Source organism: Diadema antillarum, unplaced genomic scaffold (assembly GCF_040938485.1).
Source record: "Diadema antillarum isolate AM-2024a unplaced genomic scaffold, OU_Dant_1.0 scf00000027, whole genome shotgun sequence".
Taxonomy (NCBI): domain Eukaryota; kingdom Metazoa; phylum Echinodermata; class Echinoidea; order Diadematoida; family Diadematidae; genus Diadema; species Diadema antillarum.
Window position 1 is genome coordinate 1753801 of NW_027270916.1, and position 19048 is coordinate 1772848.

Sequence of the window (19048 nt, forward strand, 5' to 3'; positions counted from 1 at the left end):
ACAAAGAAATACATAAGAAATTCAAAAAAACAATAAAATACTTAATAATTTTTTCTGATATCACATTTTTTTTAATTACATTTGCTAAGGACACTAAAAAGAATATTTACACAAAAAATGTGCCTGTTTTGAGCTTTATTTTGTGATTTATACCAAATAGTCTGATTTCATGCATCATTATGCATAAATTAGCATAATTTAGCATAAATGATAATTTTTTTGAAAAATTAACTTCATGGTATTTTAGATTACATCATAGGCAATGTGTGTGCCAATTTTCGTCGCGATCGCGTGGTCGACGGCCGAGATCTGGAGGGGGGGGGGGGGGGGCCTGGGAGGCCCCCCCGGCTCTATCAACTACCTAAATAGCCCGGCCTAGTTAGGGTTAAGCTTTCTTCATGACTGTACAACATGCTACTGTCCAACAATTTCATAAAAACTGTCATTGTTCAATGTATGAAACACACGTGTGCATACGTACGCATGTACATGTACACTAAGTACTTATAGATGTATATAACGATGATACATGTACATGTAAATGTATAGGCAATGCACACATATAGTTGGATAACCTCTCTATAGCGGCCACCTGTCTATAATGGCCAATTTTTTTCCGTTTCCCTTGAGTGGCCGCTATAGACAGGTTTGACTGTACTTCCAAATGTAATAGGAAAGGATAAAGTGACGTAAAAAGAGAGAAACTGAACTAAGATATGAGAAAGGGCTGCTGAGTGAAGCAAAAAGTACATGAAGTCTGCAGCGAAGGCTAGCATATTAGACTAAATGAAATAGATATAGACACTTGTACATGGGGAAACATTTTGCATGTAGGTTCTAGTTCAAACTTATTTCAAAGTCACATACTTCATTTGCAGTGATAATGATGTACACATGATTGCTGAAGTTTTGTTTTTATTACATGTAGTATGTTGTAGCGCTAATATTGCATTAACATTTATCCGTAATATTTTGTCCTTTCAAGGTCCTCGGGGTAGAGTCAATGGACATCCAAGTAACAGTGGACGAGAAGACAACTCAGCTGGTGAGCAGCGTACATCAGGTCCCAGCCAGACCACTGAGGTCCCTAATGGCCGGGGCCCCACCAGCAGTAAGCCACCCCCTCCTCAGGAGCAACGTGGGAGTGGGGGTGGAAGAGGGCGTACTCCACGCCGGTATCGCGGGCCAGCCGCAACGAATGGTAATGCAACTGGCAGTGATACAGAACGCATGCCTGCTAAGGGCAAGGGAACAAATCCAGCTTCCTCTCAGCCAAAGGAAGGCCTTACCAATGGTACTATGTCATAGATAATCTTGAAGTTACATGACTAGAAATCATGCCTGAGTAGTGGAAAATATACAGAAGAGACTTTCAAACAATAAGATAAAAAACAAACAAAACTTGTCTGTTTTTTCCTACTTTGATAACTTGCTGTGACTCTAGAGAATGGAATGATTGCTATGGCATCCTGTACACCTATGCTGACTGTGTTCTACTTGGTATTCATAATAGAGATTTACTGTACTGAACTGTAAATTCTCATTTCTAAGCTGAAAGCTGCCATATACTTTTGACCTTGTCTTTGAAGAAATAACTTGCTGTGTTAAAGTAGAATGTTGTATGTCTTTGGTAATCAACCTGAATTGTCATTATAGTATTGCATGCACCATAAATTAGTTTGTTGTACAACTTTCATTTTTCCCTTCTGAGATTTCTGTGGCTACAATTAAGACACGCTGTCGCATCAAATCAGTTGAAGGTGTGTTGGTATTGATGTACCTACATGGGTTTAAATGGCACAACAGTTATAATTCAGTATTTTATCATACTTGGCTCAAGCCAGTCATAAGGTGTATGTTCCCTCCATTTTCTGGTTATACATTATTCTTCTGAAGTTCACAATGACTTTGCTCTGAAATGTCTATGTCAGAAAAGTTATGGTTTGCTGAGTTGTGTGGTGACATTTTTAAAGATCTGAATGCTTGTTTGTTGGGCTTTTTTTTCCCTCATGCCTCTGCACACACAGAGTACCACAATCACTGAGGTTTTGGTTGTCGGTCAGTCACCTATTTGTGTGTATGTCTGTCCATCTGTTTTGCTAATAAGGTGTACATAAACTAAATCCTGTGAGGACAAAGGTCAGTCACTGAACTTAGGAGTGAAAATGCTATGTACAGCCAGAAGGTCCAGTGGAAATGAATTTAGTAAGAAGGATAGAATTGAGTAAGTGAATAGATTCTCCAGCAAAGTGGGTGAATACTTAATCTGCAAAATCCAAGTTCAAAATTAGGGAATTTCATCTACATGCTATTCAACAGAGGGCTGTTCCTGGGCATTTTACAGGCTGAAGAAGCGTCCGTTCGTAGTGTCCGTACGTCCGTACGTCCGCATTCGTTTACGCGATAACTTGAGTAATATTGACTGAAATTTTACCAAACTTGGTCCAAGTATAAAGTATGATGGGGCAATTACTTGAATAGATTTTGGGTGAAATCGGCTGAAGGTCAAAGGTCAAGATCAAATCATGAAATTGTATCCGTTTACGCGATAACTCAAGACTCGATCGAGCAAATTTCACCAAACTTTGTCCAAGGATATTGTATGATGGGACAATTACTTGATTAGTTTTTGAGTGAAATCAGACAGAGGTCAAAGGTCAAAGATCAAGGTCAAATCGTATAATTTATCTTTTTACGTGATAACTCAAAACGGAATGAAGCTATTTTCACCAAACTTGGTCCAAGGATGATGTATGATGAGGCAATTAGTTGAGTAGTTTTTTTAAGTGAAATTGGAAGAGGTCAAAGGTCAAAAAGTCAGGGTCAAATGCTCAAAATGTTGCTATTTCCCCAATATATATGCAATGCCCATAGGTATTTTCCTGAAACTTATTGTAGACATGTACTGCTACATAAAGATTCTCCAGAGAGAGTTTCATGTCTTAAGGTCAAAAGTCAAAAGTTCAAAGGTCAAGTGAAAATGTTACAATTTCACTTTTCTTGCAAATGGTTCAATGTATCTTCATGAAATTTGGTACATATGCATGTACTGACTGGCAGGGATTATCTCGTGAATTTAGGGGTCATGGGACAATAGTCAGGGTCAAGGTCAAGGTCAACTCCTCAAAATTTCACTCTTTCCCTCATCTAGTATATGCAATGCTTGCAGGATTATTTTTTAGAATATTATATACATGTATTATCTAATGGAGCTCCTCTGGGAAATTTCCTGCCAGAAGGTCAAGGTCAAACATTAAGGGGCAAAGGCCAGGCTAAAATGTAAAAAAAAAATCTATTGTATACTGTAATTACACTTTTTGTCGAGACTACCGGAGGTGAGGGGAGACTAAGGGATCACCTGCGGCGTCTGTCCATCCGTCGTCCGTCCGTCCGTTCTCTGTCCGTAATGCTACAAAAACGTCAATAACTCTTTACTCTGGGCTTCAATTGCTATCAAACTTCGAGGGAAGAGGGGTCATACAAAGTTTCACATTTTACCATACATGAAAGGTCACCTCAAGGTCAAAGCTCACAGGCAGGGGTCAATGAACTTTAGGGCCTAATGTTAAGTTTTTATGGCACGTTTCTATTATGGGTCAAAATTTTTGATTCATAACTCCATTTGTGACCAAACTTGGATGGTAGATGTCCCTTGGGAAGTGGATGGTCACCACAAGGTCAAAGGTCCCAAGCATGGGTCAACGAACTTTTAGAGCCCAATGTTAAGTTTTTATGGCACGTTTCTATTATGGGTCATAGCTTTTGATCCATAGGTCCGTTTGTTACCAAACTTGGATGGTAGATGTCCTTTGGGGAGTGGATGATCACCACAAGGTCAAAGGTCACAAGCAGGGGTAAACAAACTTTTATAGCCCAATGTTAAGTTTTTATGGCGCGTTTCTATTATGGGTCATAACTTTTGAACCATAACTCCATTTGTGACTCAACTTGGATGGTTGATGTCCCTTGGGGAGTGGATGGTCACCACAAGGTCAATGGTCACAAGCATGGGTCAACAAACTTTAAGGGCTCAATGTTAAGTTTTTATGCCACGTTTCTTTTTTGCCATAAATTTTTACTCTTTTCTATCTCTTTTTATCTGTTATATCTCTTTTTTTTTAATCTGTTATATCCCATTCGTGTACAATTTCTTGTACGCGAATGGGTGAGACACATTATGGCACTTACCTTGTTCTTCATACCTTGAAAATTACTCAATGCATAAACTTAATAAAGGGTCGGTCAAAAGTCAATTAAAATCCTCAATTCCCCAAATACATACAAACCTGCACTCTTAGACGATTATAGCAAACCTAATTCAAGACATTTCTGACAAACCTGTCATTTCAATATTTTGCCAGCTATGTGAAACTGTCATCACACATTGTGAAGACATTGTCCTATACACCTATTGGGAGAATCATGCATAATGGCGGAAGCATACCAGTCACATTTGTATTTTTTTCTTCTTTTTTTTCTTTATTTCCTGGTGTTCTCTATAAAAATCACTTTAAGATGCTAGAACTTTTATACTTTATAACCTGTGACTTACTGAATTTGCATTGACTGTCATTTTGCTCTTACAATTTTGCAATTACTATGTAAGAAAAGTTGCAACATGAAGAGCAATTGCTCTTAATGGCTGCTGGTTTTTGCCCTGTATAACGGACCATACTACATTAAATTCTGCAATACCTCAATACATCTTAAATGTAAAGCCCACTGGTTACAAATCTTGCTGCTTGGATTGCTGTTTTAGCAAGAAATTTGTGCCCATTGTCCTAGGATTTTAAATCTTTGCCTGTGTCAATAACTTTTGAAGAAATTTCTCTGGTTACAATTTTTTTTCCCCACATGAGCCTCAAATGTGGCAAGCTTATTTAGTTAGTATTCTAACTTCTGTGCCGAATTTATGACCTGTGCAAGTATGGTACTTTACTGTTTGTGACAGAGCATCAGATATGAATTGAACTTTATGAAAATTGCTAAGATTCTAAGAGGAGCAACTGGTACCATAGTAACCAGGGTCACACACAGCAAGACAGTGCATTGAAATGGGAAAAAAAAATCAGTGAAGTACAGTTATTATCTAGAAGAGTACAGTAGCTTCTTTTTATGTAACTACTTGAAACTAGATCATTGTGTACTTAAGCAAGAGGCAAGTACTAACTATTAGTTGGAGAGAACTAGCAATACTTGATATTTTGTAGGTGTATCTTGACTATGAATGTTATTTTCAGTTGTTTTTTGTATGTTTTATACTGATTTTTATAATGCAAGCTTTGCAGAAGATGCAGCATATGGCCTCAAAGGTTAAGGATTCTCATCTTTTACTTGCACACTCCACACTACATCTGTTATACTCTGAAGTAATACACTGCAGAAATTCCTGAAGTATCGAGAAGCAAACATTGAAAATTTCTGCTCTTATTCTGGAAAGAGACAAGAAACTAATTCATTAGTAGAAATGCTTTCTTTATGTTTTAACAAATATCTGAAGAAGGGATATATGTTGAATATAGTTCATCAAAATTGACGAGACTCTGATCAAAGGAATGACAGTACACTAAAAAAAAGAGTAAAATATGTGATTGTTTACCTTCGCTGCTAAAGAAAAAGAAGAAAGAGGTTGAAAGAGAGTGGTAAGGACTAATTACTATTATAGCGCAAAAGATATCTCACTGTGGTCACGTAAGATTGATTCGACTGTAATTACAAGTGTAAGTGTATGCACTCAGCAGTTTATATGTGAGGGAAAGAGAGGATGTTCAGGCTGAGAATAATTTGTTTTAAGAAATGCTGTTCACTTTGTATGTTCTCAGAATGGTGTAAGATGGAGCAGGCGCCTTGTGTCATGCATTCACATCATACAATATTTACTATCAGGGCTGCTGTCTTTGGTTTGAGAGGACTTCATTACATTATTCAATCTTTTAATGATGTAGACTCATAAAGACTTTGAGTACCAAGTGATGACTCCTATGCACAATGCTACTTACACTGTGTTTTCTTTTTAAAGGGAAAGTCCAGGCGATTTTCATAATTTTACATCATGTAGTACATAAATTGACAGCTCCATGTATAGATTTGTGGAATTAATTGTGATACTTGAGCAGAGAAATCAATACTTTGAAAACCCAAAACAGATTACAATGAACAAGGTAGGAGTTTTACCATAAGAATGCATGAGTAGGAGGCTTACATATGTCAGAAATGTAGCAATGCAATTCCATTACAATACCGCTTGTTAACAAGGTCACCTGTGTAGAATTTATGCATTCTTTATTCTCTTGTTCTGCTTCCATGAGCCCCCACTCAATATGCATTCTGATGGTGAAACTGCTATGTCATCATCCTTGTTCGTTGTAATTTTGAAAGCATTTTTATTCCTTATTCCAATCACTGTAAATTTTGAAACTCTGTACCCAGTATAACCAATTATAGTTGTTTCAATGTAAAAGTCTGAAAATCAGCTAGAGTTCCGCTTTAATATGATATCAAGTAGAAGAAAGGGAGCAGTTATCACATTAGGGATGAGTGAACAATTTGATTTGTCACTATAAAGAGCCTGCATTTGTCTCTGTCTGATGCAGTTTCTGCCGGTGTATCTTAGAGGCTTTGTGATGTCTCTTGTGAGGATGTTTTGGAAGTATATGATCAACACACACATCTAGATATGGATCAGGCTTTTGTCTTGCACTATGAATACGAATGATTAGGAATAGACACAATTTATGTTTAGTCTTAGTTCAAATTTGTCTACAGTACACTGTGGCATTATTGTTTGTTATAAGTAGGTTGCTTAAGAAACAGGCTGTTGCTGTACATAGACTTTTTTTTTCATTGTCAATGGCATTGTGGTTCAAAATCATTTCTAACAAACAGCCCATAATAAGAGACAAACTGTAATTTTACATTGTATGTTATGAATAAAGTGACAAGAGTTTATCACTTGTATTCCATCAGTGTCAAAGACTGGATGCCTTTATATACAGATTCTGAATCATATTTCCACAATGATGCAGGTTTTTTGAAAAGATTCGGTTTTCAGAGTGAATTTAAAAATTACCCGGAAATGTAAATCATGATTTCAGGTGATTAAAAGAAATGGAGGAGTAGAAGGAAGCAAGGCAAGAAGAAGAAAAAGAAGAGGCAAAGAAAAAATTATAGGGAGGTGGAGGAGCATGGGTTTTTACTGCGTTGAAATTGTGTGTCTTGACTATTGTAAATCACAATATTTTTGTGGTATGAAATTTTCGCAAATTGGAGTCCACAACTTTGTCCATGGCTCGCAAATCACCACTGGTATACAGTGCATACAGTGTAGACAAGAACTTTCCGGTGCATTTTAATTTCGCGAATCTTGGCTCTCACAAAATTTGCGAAATTAGAATGTATGTGGACATTCCTCATTTTTCATATATAGTGGCAGCGCACCCAGGTTTGCAAATGCCTGACAGAATTCAGCCCAGCCTTGCTGGCCATTATCAGAGCACCAACTTGTAGATCTCCTGAATTTTAGAGCAAGAATGTATACCAAGGTTGAACACATGTGATTGTGGAATCTAAAGCAAATTATGGATACAATTTTCCTGTGCAAATTGTTGCCATTAAGTAGTCATGCTTTTTTCCCTCATGTAAGATTAGCACACACTGGGATTAATCTTTGGATTGATCTAAATCTCCATATTTTCAAGTTAACTTTTGATTCACCAGTTTGCCATTTTGCTGTTACATTTTGATATGATGAGAATGCTTGAAAGCTGTGATATTCTTGTCTGGTTTGTATTGGTTTTGGTGAGATGAGGTGACCTTGATTGCATGATCCTTTTCATCTCATTTGATGTAGAATACTCAGTGTAAGATTACTTTGTGCGTTGAAAGTAGTATTCAACTACTAGTGTTTGATTAAGATTACTAGTGTGCATTATAAGTTATTGCCCAAATTCTGAGAACCAAAGGAGTGTGCAAATTCTGGTATGGTGTGTTTATTTTACAATGATTTGCACTGTGAGAAGTTAAAAAAAATGATAAGATTGTACCATATGCAACATTAGTACTCTAACCTTTGAAAAAAGAAAACAGAGAGGAGTAACTTTTCTATTTCTCAAGATTTGATATTAACCCCACATTTAGGAAATGACAGACTATGAGAAAGCAGAGTGGTGATGTAGAAATCTGCCATCTATATCAACTGGCAAAAGATTTCATCTACAAATTGTGACAAAAGCAATCGGATGTGACTGAAAACAACAAATGTTCTTACAATGCTATCTTCTTGTGTGCACATGACCATCTAGTGAGATAGGTATCCAAGTGGAAATTGTCAATCACTGCAGGTATATGTTTTGTATTATATTCTGTATATTCATCATGAAGACAGCAGATATTGGATTGTTGTTTTTTATTGATTTTTTTTTCCTTTCACAGTGCCTATGTAATCATATGTTAAAAGGATAAAAGGATGCATTAAGTGCAGTTTTGATATTTATTTTGTTGTGTTACAGAAAATCTTCTCAGAACAGGAGCAACTTGGATTTAAGAAAAAATACACGAAGAAGAGCAGTACCAAGTTATCAATGTGAATGATATCAACAAATGATATTCTGAATTTATATACAAAGTCTCTTGATCAAACAATGTCAGATGCTTTTCACAAGCATTAAATGCATTGAGAGAAATTGTTAACATAAATAGAAGAGTAACAAGTACTAGCTGTGTGTTATGTAATGTACCTTTCCAATACTGGTTGTTGTTTTGCAATTGTATTTAAAAAACGTATTAAAGATATGAATGTGGAATAACATGAAAATTCTCACTGAAGCAAGTGTGAGAAATGGTCAAACTGTAAATGAGTTTGAAGATAACGCCCTTGTGCAAAAGAGGCACATGCAAACAAGTATTTGGTGAAATAAATGGAAGTACCTTTTCTTGATAAGCTCTTTGGGAATGTCCATGCTTGTTGCAATAGCTTGTAGTGATTTGGTGCCATGAGAGACCCCTAGACTGATGACGGTGATCATGGTGACAGAGTCATGATAACAATCTTACATTTATGGTGATAATATTGAAGTAATATTGGACATTTAAGATAGCTATCGTGGATGTGAAGATCTGGCTTGTTCCACAGCTCATGTGATTTTGACTGCAATCACCACTATCACTCATATATCCCAGCTTTACACTTTCAGAAGTTTAATTTACCAACCAGTTAAAAACAAACTTCATATTTGACCAGCAGAAGCAGAAGTTAAATATTAAGAAATTTTTGAGAGGTATATTTTGTTGGTCAAAATTCCTTGAAGTTGTGTTTCAGAGTTGGCATGAAGTCAAGTTCAGGGCCCAAAATTATCTTCATACACTTTATTTGTTCAGTTATAACAAATTTGGATATAATGATAGAAAACTGCTGTTACAATGGGAGTCACCAGTAGACATGTATGTGTGTAAGTGTATGGTTGACTGCTACATAGAAAGAAGAAAAGAATAAAACTGAAGACCTGTTTTTTTTATAATAATGATGATAATAATGATAATACTAATAATTAATAATAATAATAATAATAATAATAATATTATTATTATTATTATTATTATTATTATTATTATTATTATTATTATTATTATTATTATTATTATTATTATTATTATACCATCATTCGTACAAATTGTGATTTCCTCCATCCCTCCCCTTTGTTGATTTCTGCCATGTTTGGTAAAAACCAAGCTACCAGTTTTCAAGAAGATGAAAATAACAATGCATGATGCACAATGCATGATACATTATGATCATACCCATTTTATGAGAGCCAAGTGGCTCAGTGAGCTAAAATCAATAAAAAACTGAATTGAATGCCTTTTCAAAAGCTATTGCTAGGATGAATTATTTTGTTTTATGCAATAAAAATCACATCACCAATCTCATACACGTGTAGTTTACCGTATGTTCCTTTCTTCCATAATCTCACTGTTCCATGACAATTATGGTCTGTAGTTCCTGCCAAATGTTTTTCATTTTTACTTACATTCTAGAATCTTCCTGAAGTAAAGTGATGAGCTTAGTCTATTTTTTTTTTTTTTTTTTGTAACCAAACATGAACTTTTCCCATCTTTTTAGTTTGTTGCCAAACCCTGTTTTTTGAGATACGGGCTAGACTGCCTTTGCCACAAACGTCAATGAAAATCCCTCCTACATAAAATGCAAGCAAGACCATCATTCTCAAGATTTAGTCAATTTCATAGATTGCAAAAGGCCTCAATGCACTCCTCAAAAGGCATGAATATCTACCCACAACACACAAATGCAAGAACAACCTCAGGCAGGTAAAGTGTCTTTCAACAGAGACAGCAACAGAGACAGCTGTGGGTAGTTCAAGGTCAAAGGGCAATATGCTATTTACTGTATGGGTACTTCAAGAACTCACTCATTAGCAGGCATAAGACAAATAGGGGAATCCCATTATAACGAGATCGTTGGTTCCAAGTGATTTTTCTTGTTACATCCGGATTCTCCTCGTATCCAAACACTTTTGGAAAGTACACATTATATGAACATGCTATGTTGAAATTGGGTTACATGCATCGAACAATATGACAACTTATTTTGATGAACAGAAAAACAGGAAATGTGACTGGAAAATGTGAGAGCATTCGCGCGATAATTACAATGATTTTTTTTTTTTTATCGACGCTCGTCAAATGTTCAGATTTGACAAATCATGTAATCATGTCGTAGATGGGGCCTGCTTTTAGTTATCCACTTGCTAATCATTCTGCACATCTAAGAAGAGAGAGATGAAGAAAAAAAATCATGCTACTGTAGGTAAGGTCAACGCGCTTCTTACAGGGGAAATGTATTTTTCTTTTTTTTTTCTTGTTCTTTTTTTCTTTCTTTTGGACAGTAGTAAATACCAGTGAATAAAATAGGAACAGTTGCCATTGCTGGTATAAGGTAATTGTGCTGAAATGTGATGAAGCGTGTTTGAACAAAATGACGAGTGTGTTTTCTGTAGCCCGCTGCAGACAGCTGTGTGGGGAATGCGATTGCAGTTCAGCAGTGATGGGACAAAAGAGAGGAAAATAATTTCCACTGGTGCCAGATTTCGCAGGTGAGCTGTCCGGGGTTTTTTTGTAGTAGTTCTGTACATAATAGGGGAAGGAAAGTTTAAGGGTGTGGCAGACTGAGCAGGGATGTGGTCGAAGGAGGAGTCATAGGCTGCGTTTATCAACTTTCCCCTGTTTAAACGGCTTTCGATAGCCCTTTCGATAGCCTTTCGAAAGCCCTTTCCATAGCCCTTTCCAAAGCCCTTTCCAAAGCCCTGACTGCCTGTACTATTAATGTGCCGCTTGTTTTCTAAGAAGGGACGGCGTAAAGCAATTACCATCATAAAGACATATCTTCCTTTGAGAGTGACGAGTCATGATGCAATGCCACATGAATCAATTGTCTTCCTATCTGTGAGGCAGCTCCAGTTTAGCACATACTTTAAAATATTTCTGAGTGGCGGCATGAAACTGAACGTTTCATGTACTTGTAGGGACAGTTGCCAAACTACCTAATTAACCTGACGATATACGTCCAATTATCTTTGAGTTTGCTCAACACTTCGCAAATTGGAGAGGATCGAGCGAGATGTTCATTAATTAGTGACTATGATACATTACAATGATTTTGATGTATTGGTGTCATCTTTTACCAGATGTGATGCGTCCATGAGATGTTTCATGTATGTGTGTGTCTGACAAGATAAAGGGCTAAAAAGCCAGAATGATCATTGTCTCGGCAAGGGGTTGTTGAGTTTACGCCCCTTGCACGTACACCTACATGCATTCCTAACTGTGGCACATTGTGAGTGCATGATACATACCTGGATGTTTATTTAAGGACCCTTGTAGTGACTTCGAACATTTGATGCTCTTTTTGCAGCATTTGGAGGAGGTTGAGTGAAGATTTTGTGGGTTCAATGACACCGATTGCTTAGAAGTTAAACTCTCAATGATATATTTTGAGGGGGATATTTAGTGGCGTCGGGCGTACCGCTAGGACCATATAAGCGGGGGGTATGAAGATGGAGTGACGACTACCAGTGTGCAGTTAAAGTTATAGTTATAGTTATTGCTCCACCCCCCCCCCCCTTTTCAGATGAAGTGTTAGGAGTGCTAGTAAATGGTGTTATATGTGAGTATACTAACCCATATTAGTTAGGTCCCATGCTTACCCTTTAAATGAGAGATGAGTTACGGAAATTGTGCAAAACATACTGTACCAATACAACAGGAGTAATGGCGACGGAGTGGCTGTTGATGTACAGATATCACAGCAGGTTCATTCCAGGAACCTGAGGTATCCAATATTGTATGGATTTGAGAATCAGAATTTGTGTACACGAATGTGGGACTCCGTAGAGATAAGTTGAGATAGAATATATTTCAATGTGGTTTAAGATGTTTTGAAGTTGTGAAGCACTGAGGGTGTTATGTCCAAATAAACGCTACAGTTTGGTTAAGATAGCGCAGTAAGTGGCATGTGTGATTATCTGGTGTATAACCCTGCATGTGACAGCGCTATCAAAGCTGCGTTTAGCGTAACTCGCGGAACTTCGCGCGGATGAAAGCTGTGACTGAAGTCAGAATTTATCTTTCATTCTATGGCAAATTATTGATGTAAATTATGTGTATTATGGTGAAAGTTTACATCATAGTTTGTACTCTCATTTTTTATTTCCTTTCAGGACACCGTGCCCAACATCGTATTTTTCTCTCGCTATAACTGTAAAGTGCGATGCGCAAAACGCGTGATGACTTTTACTGCCAGAGCGCCATGTGCTGCGCTTCCAGCTTGTTGCGAAGCACCAGGTTGAATGCGTGCTTTGCGTGCATGTTTTATTGACGGGTGCATGCCGTTTACGTAAATAAAAACCAGTAGGCCTACCTGGTAAGTTACGTAAATGGGATATCTACTGAGCAGCTAATGTTTGCGAGAGTAGCGAATAATAGCAGATTTTAAATAATGCTATTTCGTCAGGGTTCGGTAACAGTTGTAATCAAACTTGAAAACAGTTTTCATTTTTGCAACCAGTTTTTCTTATCACAGAGAAATTTTGAACTTGTTCAAAATTTCTCCCAAACTTACAATTCGCTACATTCGCAAACATTTGCCACTCACTGTTAGACGTACTTCCTTTATGTATCTTTGGAAAGGTTAACTTAAAATTTTGGATACATACAAAAATATATGTGCCCCATTTAAGAACACTAATTCGAACTGTAGCGTTTGTGATAACATTTAGACATATTCTTTTTAATAGCGAAAGTAACAACTTCTAAACATTCTGATTTTATTCCATCACGGCCCTCGATAAGAGACTTTATGAGCTTGTGGCACGTCATCTTGATTGCGTTCTTTTCGGCACTGGCAGATGTTAGTCTCTGCTTGCACGCAACAATAATTTGGACAATTAGGCCTACGAGGAAAATGAACCTTTTTTGGTTTTAAAATAGTGCGTGATTTTTCCCGTTGTTTAGTTCTTTAAAAAGAAAAAGAAAATCGTTATATCCACACAAATTCGTCTTTGTTTTTCTTTGTTTTTAGGCTTGAAAATTATCTCGCACTAAACGGAGCTCCGAAATCCCCATAGGCTAACACGCAAATTTATTTGGGACTGGACGATTTATCTCGTTATAAGCGGATTCTCGTTGTATTTGATCTCGTTATAAGGGGATTGTATCCTGTCTCTAAAACTATGTAATGACACAAACATTACACAAACAAAAAAGTTTGCAGTTACTGGAGCATTTATTACACATTCATCAGTACATATTACTTGTTTGCAACAATACTTCCATCAGTGAATGATCAAAATTTGATAAATGTTTTACATGATTTACAATATCAACAAATGTACACTTTAATATATAGATCTTAAGAATATATACAGGTCCATACAAGCATACTGTTTGCTGCTTGAATCATTGAAGTTCTTTTGAAATAAAAAATATTGATTGTTACTTTCTCTTTTGAGAAATCTTACAATTAAACTTTACACAAATGCAAACATGTTCAATGTAAGTAGGAGGCATGAGGAACAAACAGTATACTCCTTCATGAGTGCACATCATTTCAACAAATACATGTACATGTTTTATGCAAGGTTAACCTTTTTCCTTCTTTTGCAATACTCATGAGACATATGGCATGCTGGTAAAACAATACTGACGAAAAGATAAATAAGTTTTGCTGCACTCCACTGCAGATTTTGATTGTACATGTATATGCAGTGTTTCCATTTTGTAGGTGGAATTTATAGATCCCACAAGAACTGCTCTAAATTTTCTTTCAGTCCCGTGTCATAAAGTCTTTACTAAATGTAGGACATATTTCATACATATCGGAACAAGTGCATGATTTGTTGCTTGTAGGCATCAGTTAAGTTGCTAGTTGACAAATCATCATAACCCACAGAAAGCATAGCAACATTTTGTATCATTGAAAACCTTTTTCTTGGAATTACCAAAAAACAAATAGACAAATTTACTTGTAAAATGCCACATGTTGTGTTGTGATAAACAACAAGGTGCTGTAGAAGTGGTATTGGTGGGGTTGACCTACGTACATGACACTGGATATGAAGATACACATAGGAGCACTAGATAACAATGGCAATGTGATGGCATTACAAAGCATGACAGGTGTGAAGAAAAGGGTGATGGCAATCCTTTCACATAGAGATAAGAGTGATCTAAATGTATGGATGATGAATTTGGTGAAGATTTCAACATAATGATGGCAACAACAGTGATGTTAAAGAAAATGGTGGTAATACAACTGTATAATAATGATTAACAATGCCTATAGAGCACAAAACACAGTGTATGGGGACCATACACTCAAGAAAAAGTAAGGCTTTTGAATATACAACAGTTCTGTGTATCATGTTCGCTGTAAAGAAATGCATTTTTAAGGCAGATTTGAATCAATTAATGTTTGTAACAGTAACAACAGCGATGTTGATGAAATTGTGACATTAGCTAGGCTCTATAGAAGAATCCGATTTCAGAGCACTGTAACTTTATGGCAGCCATAACTAGGGGGCTTCAAATAAAGAACAAAAGCACTTTCAATGGGTTATGTAATGAGACACAGGCGTTGCTATGTCAGTACATATATTATATTTTGTTGGGCATACTTGAAGCCCCCAGTTAGAAATTACCATAAAAGACAGCACCCAAACCAAACTGGTCTATATGGTGAGCTCAGCATGTAAGAAAGTTATAAAAAGGGGAAACTTAGATGAATGTTCTATCGACAACCATGGGACTGCAATTTAGCAATGCAAACTGTACCAGCTTAAGATGAGCTAAAGCATCAAATGCATTATATTTTGGGTGTTGTCTATTACAAAACAAATATAGGTCTTGCAATAGCCTTTTTATTCATCCAAAGGTGCAAGTGACATTACTTCTATGCATTTGTTTTATTGTCAGAGCAATATGACACCATCAATTGATGGCTGCTATAGAGGATGCTTTGGTGTGGAGATTCAGCACTTACAGTTTCTATGAACCTGCCAATCTCTCTGCACTTAAATGCAGATTATAACCTGATTTATAAGTAGTCAATGACCAGTCAATAACTGCCTAAACGTTATGGTGGAGCACTTTAAAGCTCCATTAACTTAACACTCAAGAACATTCTGGGAAAGTCTTTTATGGGAGAATATTCTTACGCAAACAAAATGCAAACAATACCTTGTTTTCATATTGTCATACTGATAATATGACAATGTTTTTATATATTGGTATTGTAATGCTTTAAAAACAAAAAACTAAGTGATTGATAATTTGGTACACATATAGAAATTTGATTTGGGAAGCAGCACAAAATGAAATTGGAAAGTACTTTACTAATGACATGTCAAAACCCCATCATCTTCATAGTAAGACTTACACTTCACTCAATACTGTTTTGAACCCCTTCAATGGAACATTCTGCATGTTTCTTTCCCCACTCATCATCAGCGTAATTGGCAAGATTTGAGGAGCAACGAGGCTTGTGAATGATCTCATCACCCAATCAATAATGAGTGATAAATCATATTGTTCAATCTCTAAAGTTAAATTTCACATTCATGACAGACAGAGAATCAGAAGAAAAAAGAGTTTGTATTATCTGTCAAAGCATGGGGCATTAGAACCATATATTAGTGAAACCTACTTTTAGCAATGGTTTCAACAACATACAAGCCTTTTTATGTTTCTTTTACTTTATCAGTTCACACACATGCACTATTGTTTCATTTTTAGTCTGCATCAAGAAAAAAATGCACAAAATAATCCCTAGGAACCAACTGGTAATTGGCACAAAGTCATCCAAATCTAGGCTCTGACCTATTATGATTCATGGACCTTCAACCATGGGACAAATAAATACAGTGAAACCGGTGGGTTGCATGAATTCACGATATGCAGATTACAGAGACAAATTGTTTATATATAAATATATTATATACACATATGTGCCATCATATGTGGCCTACTGTGTATCCCACAATTATTCAAGGTATTGCTGTCCTGTGATATTTCCTTCCCATTTCCTTGCTCTGAACAGTGTGGTCTTCATTCCTTGTAATCTCTTTCTTTTTCTAGTGCAGCACTAATACTTTGTGTGGTGATTGCTAAAATTAACATGCTCATTTCAAATAAAGTATAGAGGACTGAATACATATGTTCCATATGATAGTAATGTGTTAAAAACCTAAACATTAAATGACAAATGATAGATCTTGGGGTGAACTAGGCAAAAGTTAGACCCAACAAATCTAATAATTTTTACTTGTACTATATGCATGTACATACATTCCAAACATGGATTTACATGGATTTACTACATGGATTTCTGTGAGGTTTTGACAATATATTATTATCTATGACGAGGTATGACAGAATGAATTATGCCCACTAATACATAGTTCATTGTCTTTATGAAATCCAATCAATATTGCCTACAAAAGAACAATACTTCATTGCATGTACATACACATGTCACATTTGCAACTTTGGTAGTGTAGTCACACATTTATGGCATGTATCTGGATTGATATTTGATTTTTTTTTTTTTTTTTTTTGGGGGGGGGGAGTAGCTTCATTAGGTACAGCAATTTTCAAAACATTGGGTATGTTTTTGGATTTTTTTTTTTTTTTTTTTGTACATTTCTGAAACACTTCCATTGCAATGACTACGCTGCTACATTGTAGCATAAATGGTCTTCAGTGAGTTGGTGCAATCAAATCCCTGTGTTTTACTGGTTGGTCAAGATGTTGATTATCACTCATACAAAAGACTTTATATGTGCAAAATCTCTAATTACATGCAATACACACTACACTAGGTAGGCATATCAAATACTTTATTACAAATGTGAAAAGACAGGCCTAACATCAATCGGTAATTCACTGAGCCATGTTACTCATACTTCAAGTAGCAATTCATTACAAAACATGGAAAAATATCAAACACGGTAAACACACATTTCTCATTCACTTCATCATCAACGTAACTATGGTGTCCATTGTAACAAAACACATTTCCTTTAAATATTATATGCTGCTTAGATTTTTCTTTTCTTTTTGAAAACTCAAAAAGGGGTGATCATAATATTGGGTGGAATCAATTAGCTTTATTCTATATTTGGAAATATGAAGCACACTTGGATGCCTTTGACTTGAACTGTTGATGAAACAGTCCAAAATCAGGCTGGGGGTGTGGAGACTAACTTTACATATTGTTTTCCTTAAGGCAAGGACTGATGAAAGTTCCCCCTTTTTTGTGTGTGAGTGTGTGTGTGTGGGGTGGGGGGTGGGGGGCAAGTAAACCATAAACAAACCTCTGAAGGCACCTATTCAGGCAACATACGGGTATATAAAGAAATTCATCCGACACTAGCTCAGCACCTGTAAGCACTGTCTTGGCAACACAACAGTGCATAATAAACTTATTGGTAACAAAAATGACAATATCATGGACTGCATGTTCTAATATGACATGATGCTACAGTGAATTTATGTGAAATAATCAATTCCATCACTTTGGCAGTCCAAGATGCACTGATAAATGCTTCCGTCACTGTCATCACACATGTAAAAAGCATCAACTCCAATATGTTATAGAGAACATAACTACAAACTCACAAGAAGTTGACTGTACCACCTATATGGAAGGAGGTGCTCTTTGAACTGTTCATTTTAAGCAAGGTGTGGAAGCTGTTCTACAGATAGCATGAGAGCTAAAGAGGTTCATGTAATATACTTTTACTAGCAGATTGATTGAATAGCTGACTGCTTACAGATTTACAAAAGCATGCCGACAAATATCATAATATTTGCTCTCCGAACAAAGCATGTCAGTAACAATCATTAGATTTTCTGGTGTATTTGAGCACTAAAGATAACCACTGAAGACAATTTCCAGCAAAACCTGATACAGCCATCTAATAAAAACTCATCACACATTTTACACCAGCAAGGTTTAGTCACTTGAGAGTCACAAAACATCACATTGTCTTGTTTTTCCTTATGCACAATTACATTTTTGAATTAAAAAAGGGGGAGCTATGGAGAGGCTGAATTTTTTAATCAGTATTACTAAAAACTAATTACTATAAAAAGCAAAGGTGAAATCAAAAGTTGAAAGCCTCAGTCCAACTTTGAGTCAACCCAGTTTTAACTACGTTCAATGTGGTAAACTTCACACATTATAATGCTGTATGACTCATATTCTCTGTGTATTATATTCAACTGGAAAATTTGTATATATAACAGCACATTAAAATATTGGGGTCTGAGGGGTAGCAGTTCTGGATACAAGACATGACCAAGTTCAGCCTACACACAAGGAATGGATTAGCAGGATCTATATATTAATATAATGTATGTGCATTCAAATTATTTTTCTTGAATATTAACTTTTTCCTCAAACCTTTGAGGAAGTCTAACTATATTTTTGACCATACAAAGACTAGAACATTTTATGCACTTCAAGGACTTTGCTCTT

General features: G+C 36.2%; 1 protein-coding gene across 2 annotated transcripts in view; it reads left to right on the plus strand.

The window, feature by feature from the left end:
• LOC139735390 (RNA-binding protein FXR1-like) overlaps positions 1–3261 on the plus strand; it is a 75387-nt gene extending 72126 nt beyond the window's left edge. For both annotated transcript variants that reach the window (XM_071646149.1, XM_071646142.1), the window contains one exon: positions 986–3261. In XM_071646149.1, coding sequence (XP_071502250.1) covers positions 986–1308 — 323 coding nt within the window. In that variant the 3' untranslated portion in view covers positions 1309–3261. The remainder of the gene's footprint in view (positions 1–985) is intronic.
• The last annotated feature ends 15787 nt before the right edge of the window (positions 3262–19048 follow it).